General features: G+C 35.1%; 1 protein-coding gene across 1 annotated transcript in view; it reads left to right on the top strand.

The window, feature by feature from the left end:
• The window catches only part of LOC146585767 (homer protein homolog 1-like), a 43,009-nt gene extending 18,151 nt beyond the window's left edge, over nt 1-24,858 (top strand). The window contains exons 2-5 of the mRNA XM_085322345.1: nt 4,396-4,552; nt 11,817-11,948; nt 16,631-16,723; nt 24,269-24,858. Coding sequence (XP_085178471.1) covers nt 4,396-4,552; nt 11,817-11,948; nt 16,631-16,723; nt 24,269-24,445 — 559 coding nt within the window. The 3' untranslated portion in view covers nt 24,446-24,858. The remainder of the gene's footprint in view (nt 1-4,395; nt 4,553-11,816; nt 11,949-16,630; nt 16,724-24,268) is intronic.
• Nucleotides 24,859-26,196: the final 1,338 nt, after the last annotated feature.

Here is a 26,196-nt window from a genome sequence, read left to right on the forward strand (position 1 = left end):
CTGGGTGAAGCTGCTGTCAGATTTCTGCTGGAATGGGTAGCACAGTATTTCTGTTATATCTTTATTCTCTCTGTTCTCTTTTCTACAGGCCCGTCTGCCTCTATTAATCCTTGYATGCAGACTGTTTTCCTGACATTGATTGATTCATAGTTACCCATGTGATTAAATTTATGATCAGCATAACCAAAACCAAATCCATAATTGCCTGCCCTCTTTAGAAATAATAGCACTGCATCTTTTTATTGAGATTTTTCAAGGACTTCCATATGAGTTGAAGTACCCATCACAGTATCATCCTCAATAGTAAACAAGAATAACCCTTCTAACTTAGAGCATCTAGTGGTTTCCCATTCATTGGACTAAAGCTACTAACTTAATGTGAATTCTAAAAACAGCTGTGACTCAAAGTCAATTTAACAGTAATATCACCATTATGCGGTTTAGTTGGTCTAAGAGAAGAGTCCAGCAATGCTTTTGCTCATTTACATTCCCTTTAATATTTTAAATTTTTCATCAATTCTGTAGAAGTTTCCCCTTATGTTCTAAAGTTACTTGACATCTAAGGATATTTAATATTTTCAAAGTCTGATATGTAACTTCTTAGGATTGTAATTATTTCAAACCATGCTGTGTATTTGTACTGTTATTTCAAACTTGCTTGATTATGTGTGAGACTGCAGCGAATGAGGAGAGAAAGAGTGGGAGACAAAGCATAAGACATACTTGCAGTGTGGGCAAAGGCAGAAGGGAAGGAACAGTTTACAGGCTGGGAAAAAAAGAAGATTAAAAAAAAATACTTTCACAGATTTGAACTTCATAAAATTATACAATACTGGACATCAAAATGTCTGCTGTGGACTTTTGAAAATAAGTGATAAAAACATAGGCTAAAATTTACACTTGGAAAAGCAAAGTGTTAAAGCTGACTAAAGCTGGTTAATCCAGCAAGCTTGGCAGCTGTCTTGTGGCTTATCAGCAAGGCTGTTTTTTGTGATGATCCATAACAAAACCTTAATTTCATAAAAATGAGAATAAGGACAGAGCACTAAATCTTTTTTTGAGTTCCTATATTTTGTGGCCGTTAAGTAGTGCATAATATCTTATTTCAAGCCTAAACACTTCAATTGATCAAATCTTTAGATTCTTGAAAATTAATGTAGAAATTCACAACTTCTTTGGAGTAGGCTTTTGCGTTTTTACAGTAACTAAGACAATGGAACTCCAACCATGAGAAATTGTAGATAGTATGATAACAAAAATAGCTTAGAAGTCATGGTAAACAACAGTGTGGGGAGAGAAGAAAGAGGAGGAGGATCTCACATAGAATCATGGTCTTTGTTTCTAGTGTTGGCAAGATGTGGAACAGCATATTAGCCTTAATGTTTCTGCTATACTTTAGCAAGTATTTCTAATRGCCTGACTGTGTTACTGTGGCAGTCTGAGTTTCTTTATTTTTCAACATCAAGATATTTCCAGAAAAATAAATGATAACTTTTAGTATTTAGTGATTAGTTCTTTTCTTGGTTCTTACTGCTGTCTTTTAATGAGTACTAAATGCTTCTTCATGGTAGTGAAGGAATAAGGGAGGAAAAAGTAAGGATCTGACAGACTTTTTACAGTATTGTTCTTACTGAAAACTGCTTTTCTCATATCTATGTAGGCAAGAATATTATATATATTTTTAATATATTTACATAAACATATAAAAATATCTGGGTTTGAGCATTTACCAAGGGAAAATGAAAAGAATTCACCCATTTAATATAACTAATATGATTTCAATTGTATTAATTTGAACTGTATTGAGATAGTTCTTGATTAGGAGGGCATTGTGTCCTACATGGATAATGTAAGAACAAAGTCTCAGAGTAAAGGTTGATTAGCTGAAGTTGTAAATCTTGTGATGTTTTGTATACTAACTTCTTTGTATCTGAATGTTTTAGTAGATCTGAACTGTAAGTAAACAAGTACAGTTTATCTAATTTTACAGTAGTTCTGGAGGTCTTTATAGAATCAGTCACTGATTTGCATTAATGAACTTCATCTCATAGACATAACGTGCAACTTCCATTTGTTTGAAGAAATAGGCGGTACAAATACTCATCAAATGTCAAAATGTGTTTTATGTTAGTATCATAAGGGTATCTGAAGTTTAGCATCCTTGTAGGGAAAARACTCCCGATTACCCCAGTAAGTAGGCCCAGTCATGATTTATCCAGCTAGTTTAACTGGAGGGGGCTATGCTTTTTGCCACCGAGACAGCTTTTCRTTCAGCAAACCTGTTGTTTCAACTACCCATGGACAGATTGTAGCTCTAGTTTTTTGAAAGCAGTAAAAACAGTGCAAGTAAGCTCTATTAATGCTGTTCTATAACTAATTGTAAAGTACTCTGGTGTATCTTTGAGAACACCTGCTGATTGTTCAACAGTGATACGTAGGTCATAGAGTCAAACAAGTTAAGGATGCTTAGCAAGGACTATGGAAGATTTCTGTGTTAGAAGCATGGAACAGCATCAGCTCAGGATTGAACAACTGAACTTTTGCTGACTTAAATTGCTTTAGTTACATATTGTTGTTCTACCTTTTACATATTAAAWTTCTGACCTGTGGTGTGCTGAAAGTCTAGTTGTATGATATCCTGTACTGTGATAGAACTAAATATTAGTTTGGGTCAAATGTGTATAYATTAGCTACATATTTAATATTTGGATTCAGCCCTTTTTTTTTTGTCTTTTTAGTCAGTGTATTAAGGGCCATTTTTTCTTTTTTCATCTCCAAATGTTAATCTTCAAACACTTGTAGGGCTTTCTAAGACTTTTGTTCTGATGGGCTCTTAAACTTCCAGTTTTACCGATTTGGTTGTGTTATGGTAATATGCATTGGATTACATTTGAATATGCTTAACTGGGAGGTAAATGGATGTGTTATATATAATATTGAGGATAAGAACAAAAAAATTAAATATGATTGAAGAAATAAGTGTAGAGTGGTAAGAATTGGTGTAAAGTTTATGTTAAAAAACTATAAGTCATCTAAACATTTTTGCAATTATGAAAGGGATTGGGATCAGGAAAACACTCAACTTCATATAGCTTGATTTAGAGGGAGAGCATGTGCTGGAGCTGAGGGTGGATACTGTGACATTTGTTTGCAGGACTAGCATGTGTACTGATCACCCTGACCCTCCTCACTTTTCAYTGGAGCAGTGCTCTTTGGCCTGTTTTGTACCTGTCCTATCACTCCTAACACCTAACAYAGAACACCGTATCTTCTGGCAGATGGGCTTCAAGGAGTATTAACTTCCAGCTGAATAATAATCTGTTTTTGCAAGCAGCTTGTTCTGGCTCTTTTTGCTACCAAGTAGTAGAGATGATTCTGTGAGTTCGCATATACTCCTTGGAAATGAGGCCAGTTTGAAACCTTTTGACTAGGAACTTTCAAAATCCTAAACTTCTCTTTGGCTTTTATTTTGGGCAGAAAAATATGTTAAAAACTATTTGTTACCTCTAACTTAAAGGGAGAGAACAGCAGGAACAAGGATATGTTTGTTCAGATCCTAGAAAGGGAGGAAAGTAAAATGGTTCAAAAACCTGCCGAGTTAACCCATCTTAAAATTCTGCAATGTTCCCTGAAGAATTCACCACACTATTGGTCAATAAAGTGTAGCTAAATTTAAACTTATAACCCTTTTAGGGATATTAAAATACTATTAGATTTCTGTGCAATATTATACTTTTTCCCCGTGATCATTAGAAAGATGTAAGTTGCAAATTCTAAAGTACAGTAATTTTACCTTACATAATTTTATTCTCTTAGTAGCTAAATTTGAACCATGTAGGTTAAACATACGTAAGTGTCTTTCTAGGAAAAAGCTCCAAAGAGCAAGGGTTTCGTAGCACATGTTTCTGATGCTAATGAATGTCAGTTTTAGCATAATCATATTGAACTAGCTGTATTAGTTTCAGATTATGACCTGAGATTGATTTGAATAATCTGAGTATTAAAATGTTTTAAAGAAAATCAGGTTTTAAAGACATTCTGGAATGTAATCAGTTGAAGTTTCACCTGTGTTGACAATAGTCAGTTTAAATGGATAGACAGAAGGTGGGGACTGGGGAGCTAATGGATCAGTGCTGAATATATATTTAGAGATTTCTGTCTTTATTTGGCTCTACAGCTAGGTGCTAATTTTTTACTTTAAAAGGCTTGCATTTTGTTCGCATATTTATATAAATGTGCTTTATCTGCTGTATGCAGCAGCACATAATGTTCTTGGGAAAAAATTATCATGCTAAGTGAAGTGCATGCATCCTAATAAGCAGAACTGGCAGATCACTTGTGTGCAACCATACTACATCCAAATCAGATTTATTGCTTTACTTTCTACTCCTTCAGGGAACAACCCATCTTCAGCACCCGAGCTCATGTCTTCCAGATTGACCCAAACACTAAGAAGAACTGGGTTCCCACCAGCAAGCATGCTGTTACTGTGTCCTACTTCTATGACAGCACAAGAAATGTCTACAGGATAATCAGTTTGGATGGCTCAAAGGTAAGTTCTGTTTCAGAGAACTTGCTTCCTATTTGATTTTGTTGTTTTTCCAGTCTGCTGTCCTTTGTATATCTTCTCAGATGCTTTTGTGAGTGTCTATCTGAGAAAGATTACTTTGTAAAATGTTTAAAGGTTCACTGGAAAATGCTGCTTTTCATGTATTCATATTTATTTTAATTTAATAATGGCCTATTACTTCGATAAAAAGATGTTCCCTGTGAGGCTTGCTAAAAATTATAAGTAGGGTTACAAGAATCTATGTTCATCTTTATTTTTTTATCATTGGTTTCAGCATTATGAAGGACATCTGTTCAGTACCAATAATCACTTTGTAAATCCTTCTTTGTTATACGATCTTCCTTTTTTTTTTTTTTTTCTTTTCTTTTCTTTTCTCCTGTAGAGATTGTGATTAGGAGGATTGTTCCCTCCTAATAAAGCCCTCTGTGGTAAGCTTTTATCAAAACTCAGTTTGAGGAGAGAGGTTGGCCTAGTCCTTAAAGTGAGTATAAAAACTAGCTTTACAAACAGTATTTCAGAAATCTCTGAAATAAGGGCATTAAATGTGTACAAAGTGTAATCAAAAGTTATAGTCCTTTTGAGAGATTTTCACTTGCAACTCCTAGAACCTATCAATTCATGAACCCATCAATTCATGATTGGTGGAACTGAAATACTGTTAGAGCATAGCGGTATTCACAAAAATTTCTTGGCTATTACTGAAAATTGAAAGTTTTTTTTGTTTTTTTTTTTTGTTTTTAATTTCCAGAGTTTTAAATGAGGAAGGAAAACTTCTAGTAGTATATACACGTATATAGGAATTTTCTGTCAGATCATCCATATGGTGATACTTAAAGTGATTTGAGGTGCTGGTATCAAAATATAGCAAAATTTTTCTGCCAAGTTTAATTCTTACTTTATTTCTTCCATTCCCAGCCTTCCTTCAAATGACTTTTGGTTCTGACAAATAATGTCTTCTGTGTGACTGTAAGATTGAGACAAGATGCTATTTGAAATCAAGGATAGTAATTGTAATCTATCGTACCTAAATTGGTTTGCGCAGTTTGCAAAATACTGATATCCACTGATATTTTTTTCTGTCTTTGTCTAAAGCTGCAACTCTTTAAAAGTGGTTGCTGAGTTGTGTTGTTAAGCAATTGTTAGCTATTTATTTGTTCTTTGTGTATTGCAGCATTTCTTTTGCACTTAAAGCACTATTGGCAATGTATATTGATAATGCAGTCTATCATTCCTGTTTCCCCTCTCTACAATTGCTACAATTTTGATACATAATGCTTCAGAAGAAAATAGTTTCTAACTGAGACTTAATCATGATTAAGGCCCATTGTTTTAGGTAAGACCCATTGTTCGGAGCTACGCTGCTCCGAGGTGTACATAGGTGAAGTGCTAGGGTATGGAAGAGTTTTAAGAGGCTTTCAGCCTCTTCCTAGAGATAATTCCTAGAGTGTTTGTTTTTTTTTTTTTTTTTTTTCATAGTACCTTTTTTTTAAAACATCTCTGCGTATAAAATGTAAATGTAGTATGTATGATGGGCTAAATATAAATATAAGGCATTCTTAAGAGCAGAGTGCATCCGGATCATCTCTGCTATATGGCATATAGCTGGCTGTCAGTAACACTACTAGCAGCTGAGCCTGCAGTGCATGGTAGTGTCCATTGGTCAGACAGTGGTGTTAAATTTTCGAAGGAGAAAAGGCTATGTAGTATAATTACCCAGCTCTGAGTTTTGAAATAAAATTGAATAAAGATTTTCTTTAAAATAAATTTTATCTCAAATTAATATGTTGCCAGCTGCCAAAAATTTTTGTAAAGCCATATTTACTGCTTTGCAATTCTCCTGTGCCTGCCTCAGTGGCAATAGTATATGATCCAGCTGTGTTTTATTGAAATACTCAGTGCTAGTGAGGTTTATTCACCCAGTGGGTTCGTACCTTGGAGAGAATGATGTGCACGTGGCTGCTCAGTTTGCTCAGGTGCTGAGCAGTGATAGCAACTCAAGTATGTGTCCATTTAGACCGTAGTAAAGCATCTTTGAGAGAGAAATACTTGAGACTTGAGATTTGAGTCATAATCACATTTCTGTCTCCCATTTTGCCTCCTGTTTAGGTCCTTCCTCTTTCTTCAGAGTGTGTGACAGAGCATTAGGAAACTTTGCTAGCTTACTTCATGCAGCCCTGGAGGAGAATGAGGAGGCCTTAGGTACTCCTTATTCTGCAAGAAACTGAACGTTATAAATCAGAGTACAAAGAGATCTTCTATGAGAGCTGTACTTCATATTGGCTTCTAATGAAATTTGTTTTTCTAAATTGGTAACTGGAAAAGTTTAGTTTGGTTACATTCAGAAAATAACTTGAAGCAAAGTAGTTTTGGCTCTGGTTGAAAAAACTAAAGCTAGATATGATTTCTTTTCTTACCTTCTCTACTGATTGTCTCAGCATCGATAGATCTTTCTTGAAAACAAAATTACATTTTTTAAGATGTGATCTTCACCCTTGTCTGCAAGATGCTACCACATATTGCAGATTGACACCTTAATTTGCTTATGGAAGTCTTTTGTGTTTTGTGAGTTTTGTTTGTTGTTTTTTTCCTTATTCATGAGCCAGATTTGGGTGAGGCAGGTCATGTTGCATCATGTATTAAAAATGAATTAAAAGGTTTGTATTCCTCCACCTGATTGATGTTGATTCAGTCCTATAAAAATGTTCTGTTTGTTCTTTTTATAGTCTAAACAAATAAATACATTAACTGGGTGATGCAGCAGCCAAACATAAAGCGTTATCCTTCTCAGAATTGTATAACCGCCATCAGTCTTGATTATAGATTGATGCCTGTGTAAAAGAGCTTAGCTGGTCAGGCCCATTGAGTTAATAGTGATTTTTGTGAATGTTGGCAATCCAGACAGATTTAACTGTCCTTTCATGAATCTTGGGAGAATAACTCCAAAAGGTGGTGGTATTCTCCTACAGAGGATATGGTCTTTTTAAATCTGTTCACTGTGATTCTGCCTCTTATAACGTTGTTTTCTGTAGCAACTACTGTCTCCTCTTAAAATACCTTGTACAAGAAGTTCATCACCCTCTAACTTGACTATAAAATGTTTTCTAGGATCATAAGGTATACAGTGTATGGGCTATATTTTACAATCACATAGGGTATCTTGATCCCTATGGCCTACATCAGGGAGATCCTGATGTAAAATAATAAATTGATGCAATTTAAAGCTGATTTCTATAACCTCTTGAGTAAGTATCTTTTATGCAGTCTTTTTCTCATGCCACTCTAGGAACTGAGAGGAGGCCTGAAAAATAAAATCTCTTATGTAATATGACATGACAACAGTGAGCAGTTGTTGCTAAGGTTTTCAGTTCTCATTAATTATATAGTCATTTCATATCTTCTTGGAAAAAGTTATCTTGATGCTTCTATCTCCTGGGTGATAGAAAGAAGGCTCCATTATTTCTCCACTAATAYTGCAAACAGATGTTAAATTTATTCCTATAGTTCCTTTCTTCTTCATTCAGTCTCTTGCAGCCTCTGAGAAAAGAAAGGAGACTAGAAAAAAATACAATAATTTGTGCTCATCTAAAATAGAGACTGTAAAAAAAGAGTGGTTTTCCAGTCTGTAGGTTCCATGAGCTGCTCGCATGTTATCTGTGAGCCAAAAGTCACCCGTGAGTGTTCYTGCAACTAATTGGTCTTTACCTTTTAACAATGGTATAAAATAAACTAGTCACACATTAGAGTGGTAGTTTGCTTAATGCTAAATACAGATTTCGGAAGACATTTAAACTCAGGTCTTTAGTGATTCCCTTTTTTTTTTTTTCCTTTTGAGAAGTTCAAAGGTAGTGTGTACAAGATAAAATCGTATTTGACTACTACTGTGTGTCTTGCAGCTGTTGGGTGTGCAGTCAGTCAAAAGAACAGCTTAAACRTGTGCCCTATTTTCTCATAGCTAAACTTATTTGAAAGGAAAACATGAAAGCTAGTTTATTATTCCAGTCAAATTTGGAGATGATAACATCAGTTTTCTTCAAAAGCTAAATGTCTGCCTGTCAGATTGACTGTGTTCCGTTTTTAAGATATCCTTGTACATTTATACTAACAATATTCTTAAACTTGATGAAATATCTGACACTTCTTATACTGGTGACTCAACGGTGAAATCTACTTGTGTAGAGGAGAGCAGTTAAAATGGTACCTGAGTAGACAATACAGATCTAATTATAAATTCTATTTTTTTTAAAAAAAAAAATCTTTTTCAAAGCTGAAGATACTTCCAAAAAATACTAGTTTTTGAAACTAGCTGACACTACTAGTAGTATAGAGCATATCTGTATTATGCTCTAGCTTAGTGCTTTATTGCATAATTAGTTTGCGTAAGAGATCTAGCATACTAATGCTTTAAATTTAGAGAGAATTCAAGGTCTTGATTTCCCTGTAAAATGGGTTGGTTTAATGAAGGATTCTTCGTATCAATAGAATCTGAGTGTAATCTTCACAGTGAGAAACTTCTATCTTTGGAGTAACACTTTCTATGGGAATGAAGCCTCCTTATTATTCTCTGCAGGAAAATAAAGGGCAGAGGGACAGCAGCCATTTCTCAGTGTGTGTGGTGGAGGGACAGCAGCCATTTCTCAGTGTGTGTGGTGGATTTCTGTTTGTTTTGTTTTTAATGTTTTCATCCTACCAAAAGCAAGGAGGCAATTTGACAGTTGCTGTAACCCAACCTAAATGCAGACTGCTGACAAAACAGATATCTGTTCTGGCCTAGGCAGCCACTTCCTGGTTTCTCTTGTGTAGCCAGCCACCTGGTCAGTAAGCAGTCAGCTGAAGTCTGGTTGGTTTCTTCTCGGTTTTCTGTTGGGTTAGTTTGCAACCAGATAAGTCACTGTCACTGCAGCAGATTGTAAACCTCAAGGCTTTAAACCTGCCTGTTGGATGGTCGTAAGCTCCTGTCCTGAGAGTTGTCTTCTGAGGAAGGTTACACCCATGACAAAAACCTGCAGTCTCAAATCTGTGATATTAGACTAATCAGACAGTGACTGGATACACATATAACCTAAGCAAACAGGCAACATAGCTAGAGCTGGGAGGAAGACCATTTTCTACTCTGTTCTCAGGATAGCTAATTCCAAATATGTTAATTTTGGCAGCTTCTGCACCGATAGATAGACAGTAGTGATAGCTTCTATCTAAAAAGCAGTAAGTGAACTTGCACTGCTCTGTTTTGGGTTTCCACCAGATTATTTCAAAAGGAAGACTTCTAGCACTGATAGTGCATAAGAGGACAAGAAACATGTAAGAAAAATAGAGCTCCAGACTAGTACCTTTCYGAGAGAATTGTTCATCTCCACTATCTTGTGTTCTCTCCTGTCCTATGCAGCATAGGCAGCCCTTTCCTATGAGGTCAGTGGGAAGCCAATAGTACAAATTCCAGAGATGATCTGTACTTAGTAATGAGAAACTTTGTGGACRCTTAATGATGGAGATGGTTTTCCATTCTGTAGTAACGCAGCAAATCCTACCCTTTACCTGTTGAGATGTGTTTATTCAAGCAAGTCTTCAGGCATACCAAAAGTCTGCAGGAGCTGTTCATAGTAGTAGTCAAACTCTGCGTTTTGAGGCAAACATAATCAGAGAGAATTGTTTGTTTGATATCCTGAGCTCAGTACAGATTTGCTCTTCCAATTCAATGAAAACATAACAGAGCTGGCAAGGCCACTGTAGAAGAYGCCAGTTTTGTTAAATTCCCCTGTGCTGCGTTATCTTTGTTTGCCTCTCTACATGTTGCAATGCTTAGTGTTCTTCTGAGCTTTCCTGCAATACTCCTCCCCGACCTCAACTGAGAATCAGCGTATATACRTTGGAAGCTGTTTGTTGGCTTAACTGGCCCCTTAGCTGTACGTTTTTTAGGCTTGCCCAGTAGAATTCAGACAAAAATGGTGATGGTAGCCGTGCTCCAGTGCTATACAAGTATCAGCAGAAGCTGCTGATTAAACACCRTAACTGCCTATTTTAATATCCATCCAGGAGGCCATCTCACTCAAGTATTGTAGGCTGGACTTGGCTTCTAGAAGATCTCAAGCTTGAGAAAGCTGTACTTGGTCTCTATGAAGTAGAAGTTTCTCACTGCTACCATCCTGAGAAAARGCTGTTATTCTCCACACATCAGTTTCCTCTACTCAAAGGGAAAAAAAATACTCTTCTTTACTCAACAGAAAAGTTGATTTGGACCCTGCGGATTTTTGTTGCTGTCCTGGGATTCCTCAATAACTGCTGGCTTTGAACTGTGAGGGAGTAAGGAGATCTGTGGTTTCATGGAAACAGGACAAGACACATGTGCTCACTAATACTCAAAAGGTTCCTAACTCCGTAATGTGAGATAGTTGCAGTAGGTCTTTGACCTACTCTGAGGATATTGACAAAAACCTTTGGAGTACAGTAACTGAGAGGAGAAAGATCTAACCAATGGGGTTTTAGTTAAATGGAAACCGTTGTTATCATTATAAGACTTTATCTTGACATACTTTAACAGGACAATTTCACATCACCAATTTAGAATATGTTTCAGTGTGTTGGAAATACATGAAAATCCATGGTAAATCTTCAGCTGGGTTCTATGGAACCACAGTATTGTCCAATAGTTGTATTTTTTGTTTACCTTGTCAAAAGTGTATGACAGAAGATACACTTGCATTCTATACATATCACAAACTAAAGGACAAAATGTATTCCAAGCATAGCTGTTCTTTTGTAGTTGATGTGTGACCCTGTTTTGTAATCATGGGGGTGTATATATAAAGGAAAAACAGTTTCTTGCAATACAGAAACTTACAAAGTAGTTTTCCTGTGAAATGCCATGTGCAACGGGGAAATACAACAAATTTACGGTGTAGCTTGAGAGACACTGTCTTAGGGGACAGAGAAATACACTTGTGAGGCAAACAAAGACTTTATTAGTTCTGTTCTTATCTCATTAGCCTACGTGGATGCTTTAGTGGACCTTTTTTAGACTTGCTCACTATTAAATTACTGCTTGCAATTGCAAACAGGTGGTCTGCCCAGTTTTTGCTCCTGTTCCAGAACATGTGCCAGTATGTGCTTGCATAATTTTAGCTGTGATGGGATTAGAAGAAAACTGTTCTCTAGTTGCCAGTGTGTGGCTCATTGTACTTGTCTGTAATTTTCAGTTATGAGTAATCAAATATCAGAAAAACAACTTTTACAACTGTTGCTTTTTTTTCAGGCAATAATAAATAGCACTATCACCCCCAACATGACATTTACTAAAACATCYCAGAAGTTTGGCCAGTGGGCAGACAGCAGGGCAAATACAGTCTATGGCTTGGGATTTTCATCTGAACATCATCTCTCAAAAGTAAGTATGACTAATGAAAACTTTTGGGCAATCAAAGGACCTAAGAATATTTAATTACTACTGGTTGCATCTTGACTCGGTGCTCACTACTGTTGTTATTCACAAATTTTGTGTATCCATCCTTACAAAGGAAAAAGACAAGGTAGGTAATGGTGGTATTAAGATTTTAACACTTTGTTGTGTGTGTGGTGTGGGTTTTTTTTTGTTTTTTGTTTGTTTTTTTGTTTTAAATCCTTGAAGAAAGGAGAGAGGTTTAGGCTAYTGCAGTGCGTGATATTTATTCTTTCTCTGTTTATTCATTTGTTAGATTTATTTTTTTTAAGTTGTTCTTCCATTACAGTTTTTCATGATAAAATTGAAAGGAGTGAAGAATTTAGAGTTTCTTCTGTATATTGATCTTCTAGGAAAAAATGTAGATGAATTTCAGATTTTTTTAAACCATATTCACTTTCACTTTTCTGCTATGTGGTGCATATTATTACATTGTCAGGTTTAAGGTAAAGTTAGTAGGAGAAATCCCCAATGTGGAAGAAAAATGAATTTTCTTTTTTGAATACAGAAAAAAAAGAAAGAAAAAGAAACATTTTGCCCTATGTGATTTCCTCCCTCTTCCCCCTCCACCCCTCCCTCACACACCTTGGTCTAATTGTGAGGGAAGGAAGCCTGCCCTAATCCAAGGAAACTAGTTACCCTTTTCTTCTCAAAGTGATAGCGTAGTTCTTGTGAGCACCCCATTTCCAATACCGTGTATTATTGATACTCCTCTGATAGATGAGTCCAAGAACCTGTAGAAGCTAGTGTCATTTTCTCAGATAAAGAATTTGTTTCAGTGTTTCAGCCTAGGAATATGCCCCTACCTTAAACAGATCTTTTGTCTTCAAACTGTACTAAAGATCTGGAAACCCATGTGTAATAAAAAGGAATGTGTAGTAATGTATAGTACATGTTTGAGTAAGGAATAATAGTAATTGCCTCACTTATTAAAAAAAAAAAAAAAAAAGCAATCCATTGAGAAAGTAGTAGTCATTGTTCAAGGATAAGCATGGGCCTTTTAGAAAAAAAGTAGGAASAATCTGTATGTCTGCTTCAGTTGGACTGTATGATACCTTTATAAGCATTCTTCTTTTAATAATCAAATAGCTTTCTTTTCTATAAAATGTAAGCCTCATTCTGAATAATGTTTATTGCATATATGCATATATAATTGCATGACTGTACATTTATGCACGTTATTGCATCAGTAAGCTTAAACTTTGTCATTTATTTCAGTTGGTGTAAGTTGGCTGAAATATATGCTAGAGGCACTTGCTCACCAAAATAATGGTAACTTTTGTTAGTATTTAAAGCTATATAGTATAAGTGCTAAATTAGTTTGCCTCTTTTATCTACTAGTTTGTTTCCCTTAATCATAGGATACTTCAACAGTAGGTTATTCTTGTCACAGAAATGTTCTTTTTTTTTTTTTTTTTCATTTGTCCTTTCTTTCACTTCATTGCTCTTCCCAAGTGATACTGCCTTCTCAGTCACAGTTGTTTTATTCTTATTCTTTAGCTGCCCTCAAACTGACATATAAGAGTTTAATAAGCCCTTGGCTTCAAACTTTGTATTGCTGTTGTAACAATCAACTGAAAAACTAAAGCAGATACTTTTTTAAAAGTAGTTGTCTGAACAGAAGTTACTCAGATTTGTGTATTCTTCCAAAATCACAACAATCTTGAAAAAATAACAAGTCGCAGACCTCTTCAGAAGCTTATGGTGAGGAATCTTCAGGACCTTTTCAGCRAACTGTTTACACAGTATTGTATCTGAATTATTTTCTTGCGAGTTAAAACTGTTAATCATTGCTACTAAAACTCAAAAAGGTGAAACTTCCTGTGTTGTAAAATTAACAAATGATTATTTGATGTGGACAAAAAAAAAACTTGAGCTTGGTAGATAGATTGGTCTTCAGAAAACCTGAAATATAAACCCTGAATCTGCGGTGCAGCTTTAGACAAATCACATCTCTCTGAGCAGACAGACAAGACAGAAGATTACTAATYCTCACTTCAGTGCACTAGCATTGTAGTCAAGTACACCAAAGCAATCACTTTGATACATATGGTACTATAAGGCATTAAATCTAACTCAGGGCTGAAGGTTCTACTGAATATTAGTGATAGTACTCACAAATAAGCTGTATTAATGGATGTACTCAGAAACAGATTGTTCCTAGAAGCTGCTTAAAAATTGGTTTTRGAATTTCTTTTCTATATTTGATTTAATAAAGTCCCTAAGAGAACAGCCTTATTATATGTAATTTGCCTTGCAGTGATGCCTCTGGGCCCTGGAGAATGAAGCAAATAATCAGGACTGAGAAGTTTTGTCTTTTAGTGAACTGTATGTTCTMACATTATTGTCAGCTTAGCTGTGTCACTAATCAGATCCTAAAGCCTGTAGTAAGGGTTTGACTATTCTTTTTTGGCTTATGTGCCCTTGTCCTTCTAAATTGATACTGCTCACTGGAGTAGATTACAACAGTGATAACCTCTTTATCTATCATAATAGCAACTGAGAATTAGCTGAGTGAGAATATCTTTGATAGAAAAATAAAGGCATTCTAATTAACTCTTTAGATGCAAACAAGATAAAAGAAAATTGAACATTGGTTCATATTCATCAGACCTTTTTGTAATATATCAGACTACGAGTTCACCACAAGATTGTTCATCTGGAATGATGTAGAGGTCAGTAGTACCTRAAAGATAATTCCTGTGTTGAAGAATACTGCTTTCCCTCACTAAATCAGGATTTCCTAGCAGAATTCTTTTTGCTGCTGTAGTAAGTAGTGATTGTAGTAAGTGAAATAGGATGTCCTATAATATTCACATAAAGCTTTTGAGACATAATCTCTCAACCACAATATAAGGCTGTGCTTTTGAGAGAAACCTGTTGTATGGAGAGAAATACTCTTTCTCAGATGTGCTGTCTTTTCTCTTTGAAATAGTTGACCTGATTTATTCCAAATAATTTAAGAATATGATAAATGGCAAAAGTACTATAATAAGTACTTGTGAGATCTTCTCATAGTCTCTTTCCACAACTTTTCTTTAAATTATTAATCCTTCAGAGAACCCTTCTTCTAATTCCATGAGATCTGATCTTTGTTATTTAGGGATTTTATCAAAAGAGATTGCCATTGTCTGTTACCTCACTGCTTGAATTTAGTAAATTTGTGAGAATTTCCTCTGCTTTAGCTCTGACTCTTTCCCAGAACACTATTTCTCTCTCTTCATGTTACTWCTTTTAACAATTTATACCACTACTATGTAGAAGTTTGTATTTACTGCTCTGTATTTCTTGAGCCATTTATTCTAAACATTATGTTAATGTTTTCCACTTATCAATCTTCTGGTCCTAATGCTTATTTAAATATTAGGTTACCTAATGTAATTTGAGATCTATCTACAGGTCTTAAATGAATGCCATCTAGTTACGGTGATCTCTTCCTAATTTTGAGACCTTCTTTGCTGCTGCATTTGAGTTCCAGGGTGTCTTTTGTCTCTCTTCCTGAATATGCAGGAAACATGCTTTTAAATGACCTGACAAATGAAACACAGGCTTCCAGTGGAGGAGAATTTTACTTCCTCAAAGTCTTCTGGGAGAAGAAGAAAGTTAAAAACAGTAAGGCTTTTCAGGTATTGGATAGCAAGTGAGGTTTTGATTGAAAATAGTTGAGGAAACTGTGACATGCAGAAGTAGCCTTCATCTCTTCTAAATGCTGGTAGTGCAAAACAATTTCTTCGYGTTCTACTGCTGGAGAAATTTAGAAACTGTTGTTGAAGTTTTCAATGTTTTTGCAAAATCAATTCTATCTTAAGCTGATCATAATAAAATTCTATATAAAAGAAGCAAGCAAAAATAAATGTTTGGTTACTCTAGCGATTAGTGTAGTATAAAGTTGAGAACTACAAGGCTAGATTCTTCTCTAGCAAGCTAATCTAGGCCATTTTATTAATTTAATCTCAATTTTAAAGGCACATGCATTTCTAAATTGCACTTTCAACTCTTTTCAGAAAGAAGGTACACGTAGCAGAGAAATCAAGCCTCATATGACTGTTCAATGTGCAATTCTTGAATTTGGTGTTCAGTATATATGAGTGTATAGTTCAACAGATTCATTCTTTATCTTGGTTGATGTCAGTTGGCTCAATACTTGTAATTTCAATAGCTAATTAAATAAGCAGCAGTCTGAATACTGTTATAATTTTGGGATAAGTTAGTATTGTTTCAGACATCAAAGAAGGAAAATCATTGAAGACTAGGGTAATACTGACCTCAGTAGGCTTCAGAACCAGATCGTCCATTGCAAGGAAGACAATAAAATCTGAACCTGAAAGCAGCTATGTAAGGCAGTTTATCACTATTAGCCGTAACTGAAGCGTTTTTTTTTTCATGCTATGAGTAAGAGATAAGACTACTTTTGTTGTATCATATTTTTCTATCATATCAACAGTTGTAATAGCTGAAAGGTATTTGTCACTAACTCACTTAAATGACTATCTAATAAGGAGAAAAATTTAAAAATTCTACTGACAGAATCTGACTTTGTAAATGTTAAGTATAACATTCTGTTCTGCATGTAATGTAACTACTTCACGCCTACTCTTTCTTTCTCTCATTTTCAACATATGTACCTTCAGTTTGCGGACAAATTTCAGGAATTCAAAGAAGCTGCACGACTAGCAAAGGAAAAATCTCAAGAAAAGATGGAGCTAACAAGTACACCCTCACAAGTAAGTTATCGCTTGACTGAAGCCTAGAACCTCATAGTCTGTGCTGCTTACTGTTTTAAGAATTTGTATTGTATATTATCCACTTATGTCATTTTAGAAATGATTGGGATACTTCACAGTTTACCCTGAAACCTCTACAGTCAACTAGAAGTGCCAAATCTAAGAATACCTTTAATGTACACTATGGAAGTGTCAAAGGGACTTGCTATGAAGTAAAATTAGGCTTTTTTTTCCTTCCTTTCTTTGAGCTTTCCCCAAAAAAGTCTTTTGAGTAAAGATAGTGAGCAGTTATTTAAGTAAATCTGTAATAAAGACCATTTGTGTGTTTCTTTCATTGTATCTGTGAAACTGAAGGGGACATATAGTAAAGGAATTTATAAAGAATCCTTCCAGCAAAAATCAGAGTTGGTWAAATACCAAACACTTTTAAAAACTATTTCATGCTATCTAGTATTTAGTTGTGAAATGCATTGATGCGAGAGGAGAGATTGATGTACAGATTCTGGAGTTTTATCACAGGTAGACATGTTGCGAAAAGAGTTCCAAAAAAAACTCCCCTAAACTCAGAACATATGAACTGGGTTAATATAGGCCCAACAGAAAGATAAATTAATATAGTCATATTACATCAGTCATGCCTACAATTATTTTTCTTGAAAGTGGATACTCTGAGTTTGCTTTGGGAAAAGAAATTGCATGAGACTTATGCCTCTCCCTTCCAGTGTCTCTGATTCTTGGTGTAGCAATTTGATTTATTTTAAGCAATAGTAAAGGCAAGGAAGAAACAGCTTTAAAATTTAAGCAGGTATTCCTGAATTCAGTAGGATTAATGCAGCAGTCTTTTTTTCCAGGGAGTGCATCTTCATTCACTGAATCAGTGCATCTCTTGGATGCTTTGTATTGCAACATACTTCTAATCTTTGAAACAAGGATTTCAGGCAGTTTGCAACATGCTGGACAAACAAGTTTGTTGCTACCACAGAGCTATGGCTTGCTGTACTGCCAGGAAAAAAATGGAGCAGTGTGGTTTTTTTTTGTTTTTTTTTTTTTTAGTAGTTTCCTTTACTTTCTCTAAGCTTCTGATAAATTTCATAAATAAGCATGTTGATGACAGAAATAAGAATTTCAGTATTATAACCTATAAACTGCTTTATATACAGTGAAGTACTTCAGTTAGGCCTCTATAGTTACTCAGTATTATAAGCAAAACAATTACTATGCTTTTCTTTTGACATGTTGAGTAATATTTTTGACTCATAAGTTAAATCTAATGTTGTCTAATGGAGTGACATATTTGGTTTGGACATAAATGTGAATTACTCAGAAACAGGATGCCCAGAGTTAAAGCTTTCATCTTAATCTATATGAGCTATTAATATTGTTCACTTTCCTGTACAGATTACTCTTAATGCCTGATACTGGAGCCTAACATTTTATACTGTAGACAGTTACAGAAATGTTACCTTGAGCAGTTCCGTAATGCATGTTGAGAGCTGCAATTTAATTACTGCACACTTAAGAATAATTTCATATTCAGGCCTTACCTTTCATCTCCTGGCTTTTAGCTGTGTTGATAAGTTAGTGCATTATTCCAAAAGATACAGTGAGTGCAAGTACTGACACATCCGCATAATAGTCTTCACATACTTAATGCTTCTCATTAGCTCCCTAAAGAGAAGGGAGTTGAATCAGAAACTTTGGGGTTGGGAGCAGATGAAAAGCAATGGCTTCATGGCAGACTGCTGCACTTCCTGGGTATTTCATGGCACTGAGGCTAATTCAGAGAGGATGATGACTTGGGGGAAGAGGGGTACTTGGCAGTGGGGACCCTAAGAACACTTGCAGGAGCACTTGCTGATTTTGATCAACTCCCCCAGAGTGACTGTAATGCCATAATGCCACTATTACCTTTCTTGATCATTTTACAGCTTTTCTTTCCATTTTGTGTAGTTATCCTTTGCAGAGAGGGAGAGGAAAAGAGGAAAGAGATAGTCTCTTGCTAGTCAAGATTTTGCAGGAACATGGCTTTTCAGGAAGCTTTTGACAGGAAAGGTATTGGGAGGTAGTGTGCGAGCAAGCCTTGGTAACACTAGCCCGGTTACCTACAAGTGTCAATTCTAATTCTCTCTCTGGCTTTTACAGAGTTCTTTTGCACCAAATTAAGAATAAGTAGAAAGATACTGCACATCAAAACAGGAAAATATACATGTAAAGTTTATATAAAATGTGTTATTTCTCTTGGTATTGCTTTAGAAAGTTTCTTCTTTTACCAGTTTAAAGTGCTGGATATGGTACATTGTTTACCCTCTTTGCTACATAATTCTAGAGGAAAAAAATAGATATGCCTTCTTCTGCTTTCAGGATATTCCTACAGATCTAAAGTATCTCTGCATGTAGTGCAATAAAACCTTGCATAAGGGATTTACTGTTTAGCTTTGACATAACCCTACATGTGCAAGTTTCTCTATTCTGAATGTCCTGCATTGTGTTCATGCCAAAAGTTGAAGTGAAACTAAGAATTAATAGAAAATAAATGGAAGAGATAACAGAAATCTGACTTTAATAGAAAGTGTATTTACAACTCAAATATTTTTCAGAGTTGTCTTTGTTTGGAAGGATAGCTTCTGAACAAGAATCTTATCCAAAGCCTACTGAGGTTAGGCTGCTTCTCTAAGCTGTAGCGTTTTAGCAAAGTGTTGGTACTATTTGGTAGATTTTTCTCCCACCAGAAGACTTACTCAGTGACCAAGAAGCAGTAGTTCCACACAGGAGTGTTTTGAGATATGCTATTTTGTTTGATGGCATGTATTCTGTGGATATTTTTTTATTGTGGAGCATGTAGTAGGAAAAAAAAATTACATAGCCCAATTTGCAGCTACTTGATTGCAGGGATTCCTTTTCCCTAAGCTATTCTGCTGCTAAATTTAAACTGTATATTCTTACTATTTCCTTAATACTTTCCGTTCTCTTCCTATTTACCAGTAGGCTTTGGTTTAGCTTCCCAGACTATCAGGTGATGATATATCAAGTCACCATTTACCTGGTAAACGTAAAAACTGTAAAAAAGACCTTGTCCAAAGGACAGTGGTCTGGAGAAACAAATTACAAGAGAAATGCTGCTTTATTATATATAAATTCTGAGTGCCTAGTGCTTTCTCCAAATAAAAACATATCTTCATGAAGGAACTTGAGCTTTCTAGCCCTCTGTAATAGGAGGGATGTGTATAATACACATTTTTTATTTGTATCTGATCTGTTTGGAGACGACCTATGCACATAAGTACCCCATCTGGTATCCATTTAGCTCGGACCTAGCAAATTATCTTTGAGGCTCTTATCTTGTTTATATAAAACTAAAATACTCTCTCTCCACTGCTGTGCCACCTGCTCTATCCCAGACTCCTCACTGAATTATTTTGCTCATGACAAAACAATGGATCTCACCGTGACAAATCACCCATGGTCTATTTTCAGTTACAGGTTTGCTTATGAATTGAACAGCAACACTTTCATTTGGAGTTTACTGAGCCTTGCATGAAGCTATAGCCTGAAAACTGTTGGTTGATGGAGTGGTGTGGGGTTTTTAGTTTTTTACTCTCTCCTTTTTCAAACTAAACTTAATCAGATTCAAGTATATAACTAAACTGTTCACGTTGTAGGTTTGCACCCTTCAGCATGAGTCTTAGACCAGCTGGAGTCTGGATCTCCTTTTTTTTTTTTCCTGTAACATGCTCTAGGTGACCCTGCTTGAGCAGGGGGGTTGGACTAGTTTATTTCCAGAGGTCCCTTCGAACCTCAGCTATTCTGTGATTCTGTGGCTTTATTGCTTATTGGTTTTTTCTTTGTAGAAATACAGAGTTTACTGTAAAAGCTTATGAATGACTGCCTTTCTGGGCTGTTGTGTGAATTTCTGTCCTGGAACAAACATTTCATACCTATTACGGCATCTGCATCCCTAGCTGTCAGCTTTATGCTGTTGCTAGTCAATACTAAACAAGCTTGTTGAAGAACAGTGACTACAGGGAAGAGTAGAGAAGGCTTCCTAAGAAAATGGTGTCACAAGCAGGAACTGGTTTGCTTTGTTGCAGTTTTTGGAACTGAGAATTAATTGTTAAGCACCTACTCCCTATTTGTTTCTGTTCTGTACTTACCCAGCGTTAAAAGATGGCCTAATCTCTGTTATGGATTCTGCTTGTTTTACTTTAGAAGCTTTCTTGTGAGTGCATACGTTCTGTTTGTAAGATTCTGAAATCTGCCTGGGATATCTTTTGATGAATTCCCATATACTATACTTAGTTTATAGACTGTAGACAGTGTCCTTTTTATACTGCTTTGCATCACCAGCATCCAACCTACTGATTAGTAGTGCTAGGGATCCTTCTGACAGTGCAGATCTCTGAACAACTCTTAAATAGCAAAATACTCCTAATTCACACTTTTTTTTTGTTGCTTTAAATAATGCTAATCCACAGCCCATTTCAAAGTCTAGGGCTGATGAGTGATTTGAAGTTCAATATCCTCCAAAAATTTAAGAGAAAATGGTTTAATGCTACAGAAGAGCTGACAATCCATTCTTGTAAAATGTATAAAATATCTATTTGTAGTTCTCATGAATGGGAAATATCAGGCCTTAAAATATGTCATTGGTTTATAAGAAGGTTTGATTTTTTTTTTAACATAAGGACTTTTTAGTGTCTACACAGTTGAATGTTAGAACTAAGTTACTGTGAGATATATATTAAAATACAAGAATATATAAAAATATATATATATATTTTAAGTTTACCATAATTTCTCACCAAACTCTCTAAAACTCGAAGTGGATATGAGACACTAATAACAGTTTGTTACTTGTGAAATCTTCCCAAAAACATTTCTAAAATTATGTTCTTTCTAAATACTATGAAGTATGAATATATTATTTGCAAACTTAGTTTTGCCAGCTTGATTTTGTAGCTTTTTCTGTTATATTTGGTGCTTTATTCATGGCCAGCTTCTCTATAGTTGGCTGCAGATTATAAGTTATTTACCTAGCAAGGATAGTTTTGAGTATGTGAGAACACTGATTAATCTGTATTATTAGAAGAAATACATACTAGAATTTGATGCTTCTGTGCTACGTACAGATCTATCTATCATGAATTTGTAAGTAGCAAACCTTTAGGTATTATATAGACAGTGACATTTGCCTGCATTGATCTATCGTTTGAGTTGCATTTGAATTAGAAATCTATGAAAGTTCCTTACTGAAAAATAAATCTGATTGGAACTTGCAATTTAATTTTTTATATTGAAATCATTTTTATTCATTCATACAGAAAAGTTTTTTTTTTTTTTTTATGAATAAGCTCTTCCTTTATCTAACAGTGGTGTCGGGATTTTAGCTAAAAGATATAAGTAAAACATTCTTTAGGAAATTTGTATGGGTATTTTAGAACATCTAATGTGGTTGGGGAAGAGGAGAAACAGACCAAAATCCATAATTAGTATGGAAAAATGCACGTGCTTGATTAAGTATAAAAGGAGAGTGGAGTTGGCAAGGTAATTTCAATATGGTTTCAGTTCAGTAAAATTCAGTTTTGTAGAAATTGAGGTTTAGTTTTGACTTTGAAATATTAACAATTAAGATAATAGTTTTGAGTATAAAATAACAAGGTTACTTCTGAAAGAAAGTAATAGTTTCCATTTATAAATACTAACATTTATATGGTAGATAATTTGCATTTATATAATAAATCAGTGAAAGGTAATTTTCTGCTTTTTAATCAGTAAGAATTTAATAAGAAGGCACAGAGTGGAGATATTTGTGCATTTGCATTGCATAACTTGATAAATATAAAATATAATAAAACTTTAAATTAGTATTAACATATTACCATATGTTAATTCTAACATAATTCTGTATCACCCACTAATGCAAGTTGTAGAGTAAGAGAAATACTATATGTGGGAATAAAAGATTTTGGTAATTGTTGCACTCTGCTGCAAATGCTGAATGTAATTCCAAGCGCAGTGAAAACTTGGAACTACAATATTTTAGGTTAACTGATGGTAGTCCTTTGTGGAAGGTGACAAGGACAACTGGATCTAGTTTCCTTTAACAGGACTGAATTTTTTCATCTAATTAAACTTTAACGTCAAGGACAACTCTTTCTATAGATGTAGATCAGATTCAGTATTGGCTTTCAAAAAGTGTGATCCGTGTAAACTAGTTGAAGGGTACAAACACAACTGAAGGCTCAGAATTAGAAACTGTTTTTTTTTTTTTTAAGGTCCTGAGCATCTTCATATACTCTCAGTTTTCAATTTCTTTCATGATTACTGTTCTTGAACTACTGTTCAACTTTCTATGCAGAATGTCAAAGAGCTGAGAAGAGTAGCAGCTAGCTTTCCAAAGACTGCTTGTGCTTCCCTTTCAGAATGTTAAATAGCAGCCTTTTCTCTTCTCCATGCAGACAGTAAGAGGCTGCAAGGCCAAAGGAGATGCTTAGCTTTTGGAAATGTTGCAAGTCTAGCAGTTCTCTACTGTGTAGGCATCCCTCCTTGCCATCCGTGGAACTCTGCTCATGAAAGCCTTATATCTTAGAATTAAATGTTAATGCTTGATTACTGAGAGCCTACTAAGATGTTCTAAAATACAAATTAACTGCTTAGCTTATGTGACTTGTTTACCTCCTGAGATAACAGCAATGATTCTTACTTGGAAAGAAAAGTATTAAACTATATACAGGGTTTGAAAAGCCCATGGTATTTTAACTTAGGATGTGAACTACAGTGTTCTTTGGGTGTTTTTGTTTGTTTCTTTGTTTTTAAGRTGGAAATACTAATTAGTGACCAGAAAACAGCAAATAGTCTGGTGTTGGTGTGATGAGGTGTGATAAAATTGCACTATACCTCCTTGTCAGCCTTTAAGTTTCTCAGGCATCCAGCAGAGGAAGCTGCCTGAGTGTAGCTGGAGTATTCTTCTTCCCAGACAGAAACTGTGAACAGCAAAGGCTAGGTCAAGGCTAACATGTCTATGCAAGCTTTGCAAGGATTCTGCTGAATGAGCTTTCTTTACAAATGGCTCGTACGAGAAACAGTGAGTGTCACCAGCAATGGCCTCCCACTGTTCACTTTGGTTAATAAAAATATTAAAGCTAGATTTTGAAATAAATATCAAGATTGTTTGTTTCTCTGTGTTAGAATATAAAGAAAGAGATCCAGGGTGTGAATAGTAGCCAGTTCTTTACCTGCCTGAAGGCTGAATGTAATATCAGAGAAGACACACAAGATTGTAAAACCAAGCAGCAGAAGACTGGGTACCTGCAAATAAATCATGAGTCAGTTATGTTTTGTGTATGATGATCTGAATTTTATAGTAATATACTAAGTGATCACATGATAAAATATGAATATGAAACATGCTGGAAATCTGTGAGCCTCACATTAATATCGCCTAATTTTTTAATCTTCTAAGAATTAATGTTAGAGCTTATATGCACATTGTCTTTCTGAGTAGGTCAGTGTGTAATTGTAATGTATTGTTTATTTGTTTTACTTAAGGAATCAGCTGGAGGGGATATTCAGTCTCCTTTAACACCAGAAAGTATTAATGGAACAGATGATGAGAGAGCAACGCCAGAAGTGACACAGAACTCAGAACCAAGGGCTGAACCAACCCAGAATGCATTGCCATTTACACATAGGTACAGATTTCATTCACACATCCTAATTAAGTGATACTGGCTTCCTTCCTTGTTAAAGGGACCTTCTTCCATGAGGTAGCTTCCAAGTAGCATAGTTATGAATTAAATTAATTAAAAATATATAAAGGACTGGCTTTCAGATTTTCAATGTAGTCTTTATTTCCATAAAAAAAAAGAAAAATAAAGATTTTGGGGGTTTTATTTTATAATTTATAATGAGTACAAGCACTTGAATACTAGTGAGTGCAGGTGTCCCTTTAACAGGAAGCAATATTTAAATATCTGAGCTCTTAGTGAAGTTAACAGCTTCGTAGATGTTCAAATTAAAATTTTTTGGTGGATTTTCTTTAAATGACTGATGGTACTGGATGTCAGCCTTTCAGTGATGAGTTATTGGAAGATAAGGGACTCCTGCAGCCCTTCAGGACTGTACTATTTAAAGTAGCCTTTTAATAAAACTGTTCTCTGATGATTGAAAACATTTTTCAATGTTTTTCTAAAACATGAGAAGTGTAGTTGTGCTTCAGACTGAGTTATAAGTCATTGCACTAGGAATGATGCATTTCATTGTTCTTTAAGAAATCTAGGACTTCTTACTTAATGATACAAATTATGCAAGATACACCTATCTTAATGCATTTTAGATGTTATTGAAAGTGGGATACTCTTAATAAAACAGGTTAAATAAGATCATGGAGACTAACTTCAATATTTAATAAATTAGCGAAGCTAGACACAATAGATCTCTCTTTTTGAGGCATGGTATTGATTCAGTTTAAATAGAGTTTAAGAGCTCTTGATCAGTGCCTCAAAAGTTGGAACTATAGACCTTGAAAATGTCATGCAAAGAATTTAGAAGGAGCAGAGATGGAATTGGAATTGTTCAAGATTTCTAATTTTTTGTAAGAGAATGTATCTGGAAAAAAACTTTACATTTTCAAATGATAAAACATTATTTTGCACTAAATTTTTAGCAGAGTGATTGTGTTTATTTTTATACTACAGCTGTTACTGTTACATCTACTCTGTTGTTGAAGAAATGGTGCTTTGTAAGAGTGCTATCTGCATGTTGAAGGAATATTACAAATGCTGCACATCTATCAGTGTTTTGTAAAGAATTCATTTGAAATTGTTTGTGTGCTGGAATTCTCTATTGATGTTTTTCTGGGTTGTGATAAAGTCTACAAAGTCCACAGACTAAGAGTGTTTAAAGAGAGAGAGAGGAAAAAAAAAAAAAGGTAGCTGCAATATCTTCCCTCTCTTTTTCCATGTGTAAATGTTTTCTGATACGCCAATATGATAACTATATTTTCCATTGAGAATGATTGAAGAATGTTTCTAGGTATCTTTGGAAACTGCCCACTTGTAATTTTTGATGGTCTAGAATAGAGGTTATGAAACTTACATATTTTGCATTCTATCTACTTCATGTATACAATGAGAATGACAGTTTTTTGGTTTATCAGCCTGTTTGATACCACTAGCTAGAACTGATCATCCAGTGTCAACGCTACATTTAGAGGGTAACTTCTCATGGTGAGTCTCAAAAGACCCAAGATTTTGTCTTGCAAATGGTAGGTACGGGTCTATCAGTGTGCTATTACTGAAGAAAAGGCAAGTCTCTTTTAAACACCCTTTGACCTTAATTGAATTTTGGTCTAGCTAGGGTTTTTGTTACTATAATCAAGTAGAGACTTGTATTGACCACAGTTATTTACACTGAAAAGCGCAACTGAGACTATTCATAACTAGTATTTAACCGAAAATTTAACAGAAAATGCTCTC

Source organism: Rhea americana, unplaced genomic scaffold, assembly GCF_003343005.1.
Source record: "Rhea americana isolate MKP2758 unplaced genomic scaffold, rheAme1 scaffold_77, whole genome shotgun sequence".
NCBI classification, from domain to species: domain Eukaryota; kingdom Metazoa; phylum Chordata; class Aves; order Rheiformes; family Rheidae; genus Rhea; species Rhea americana.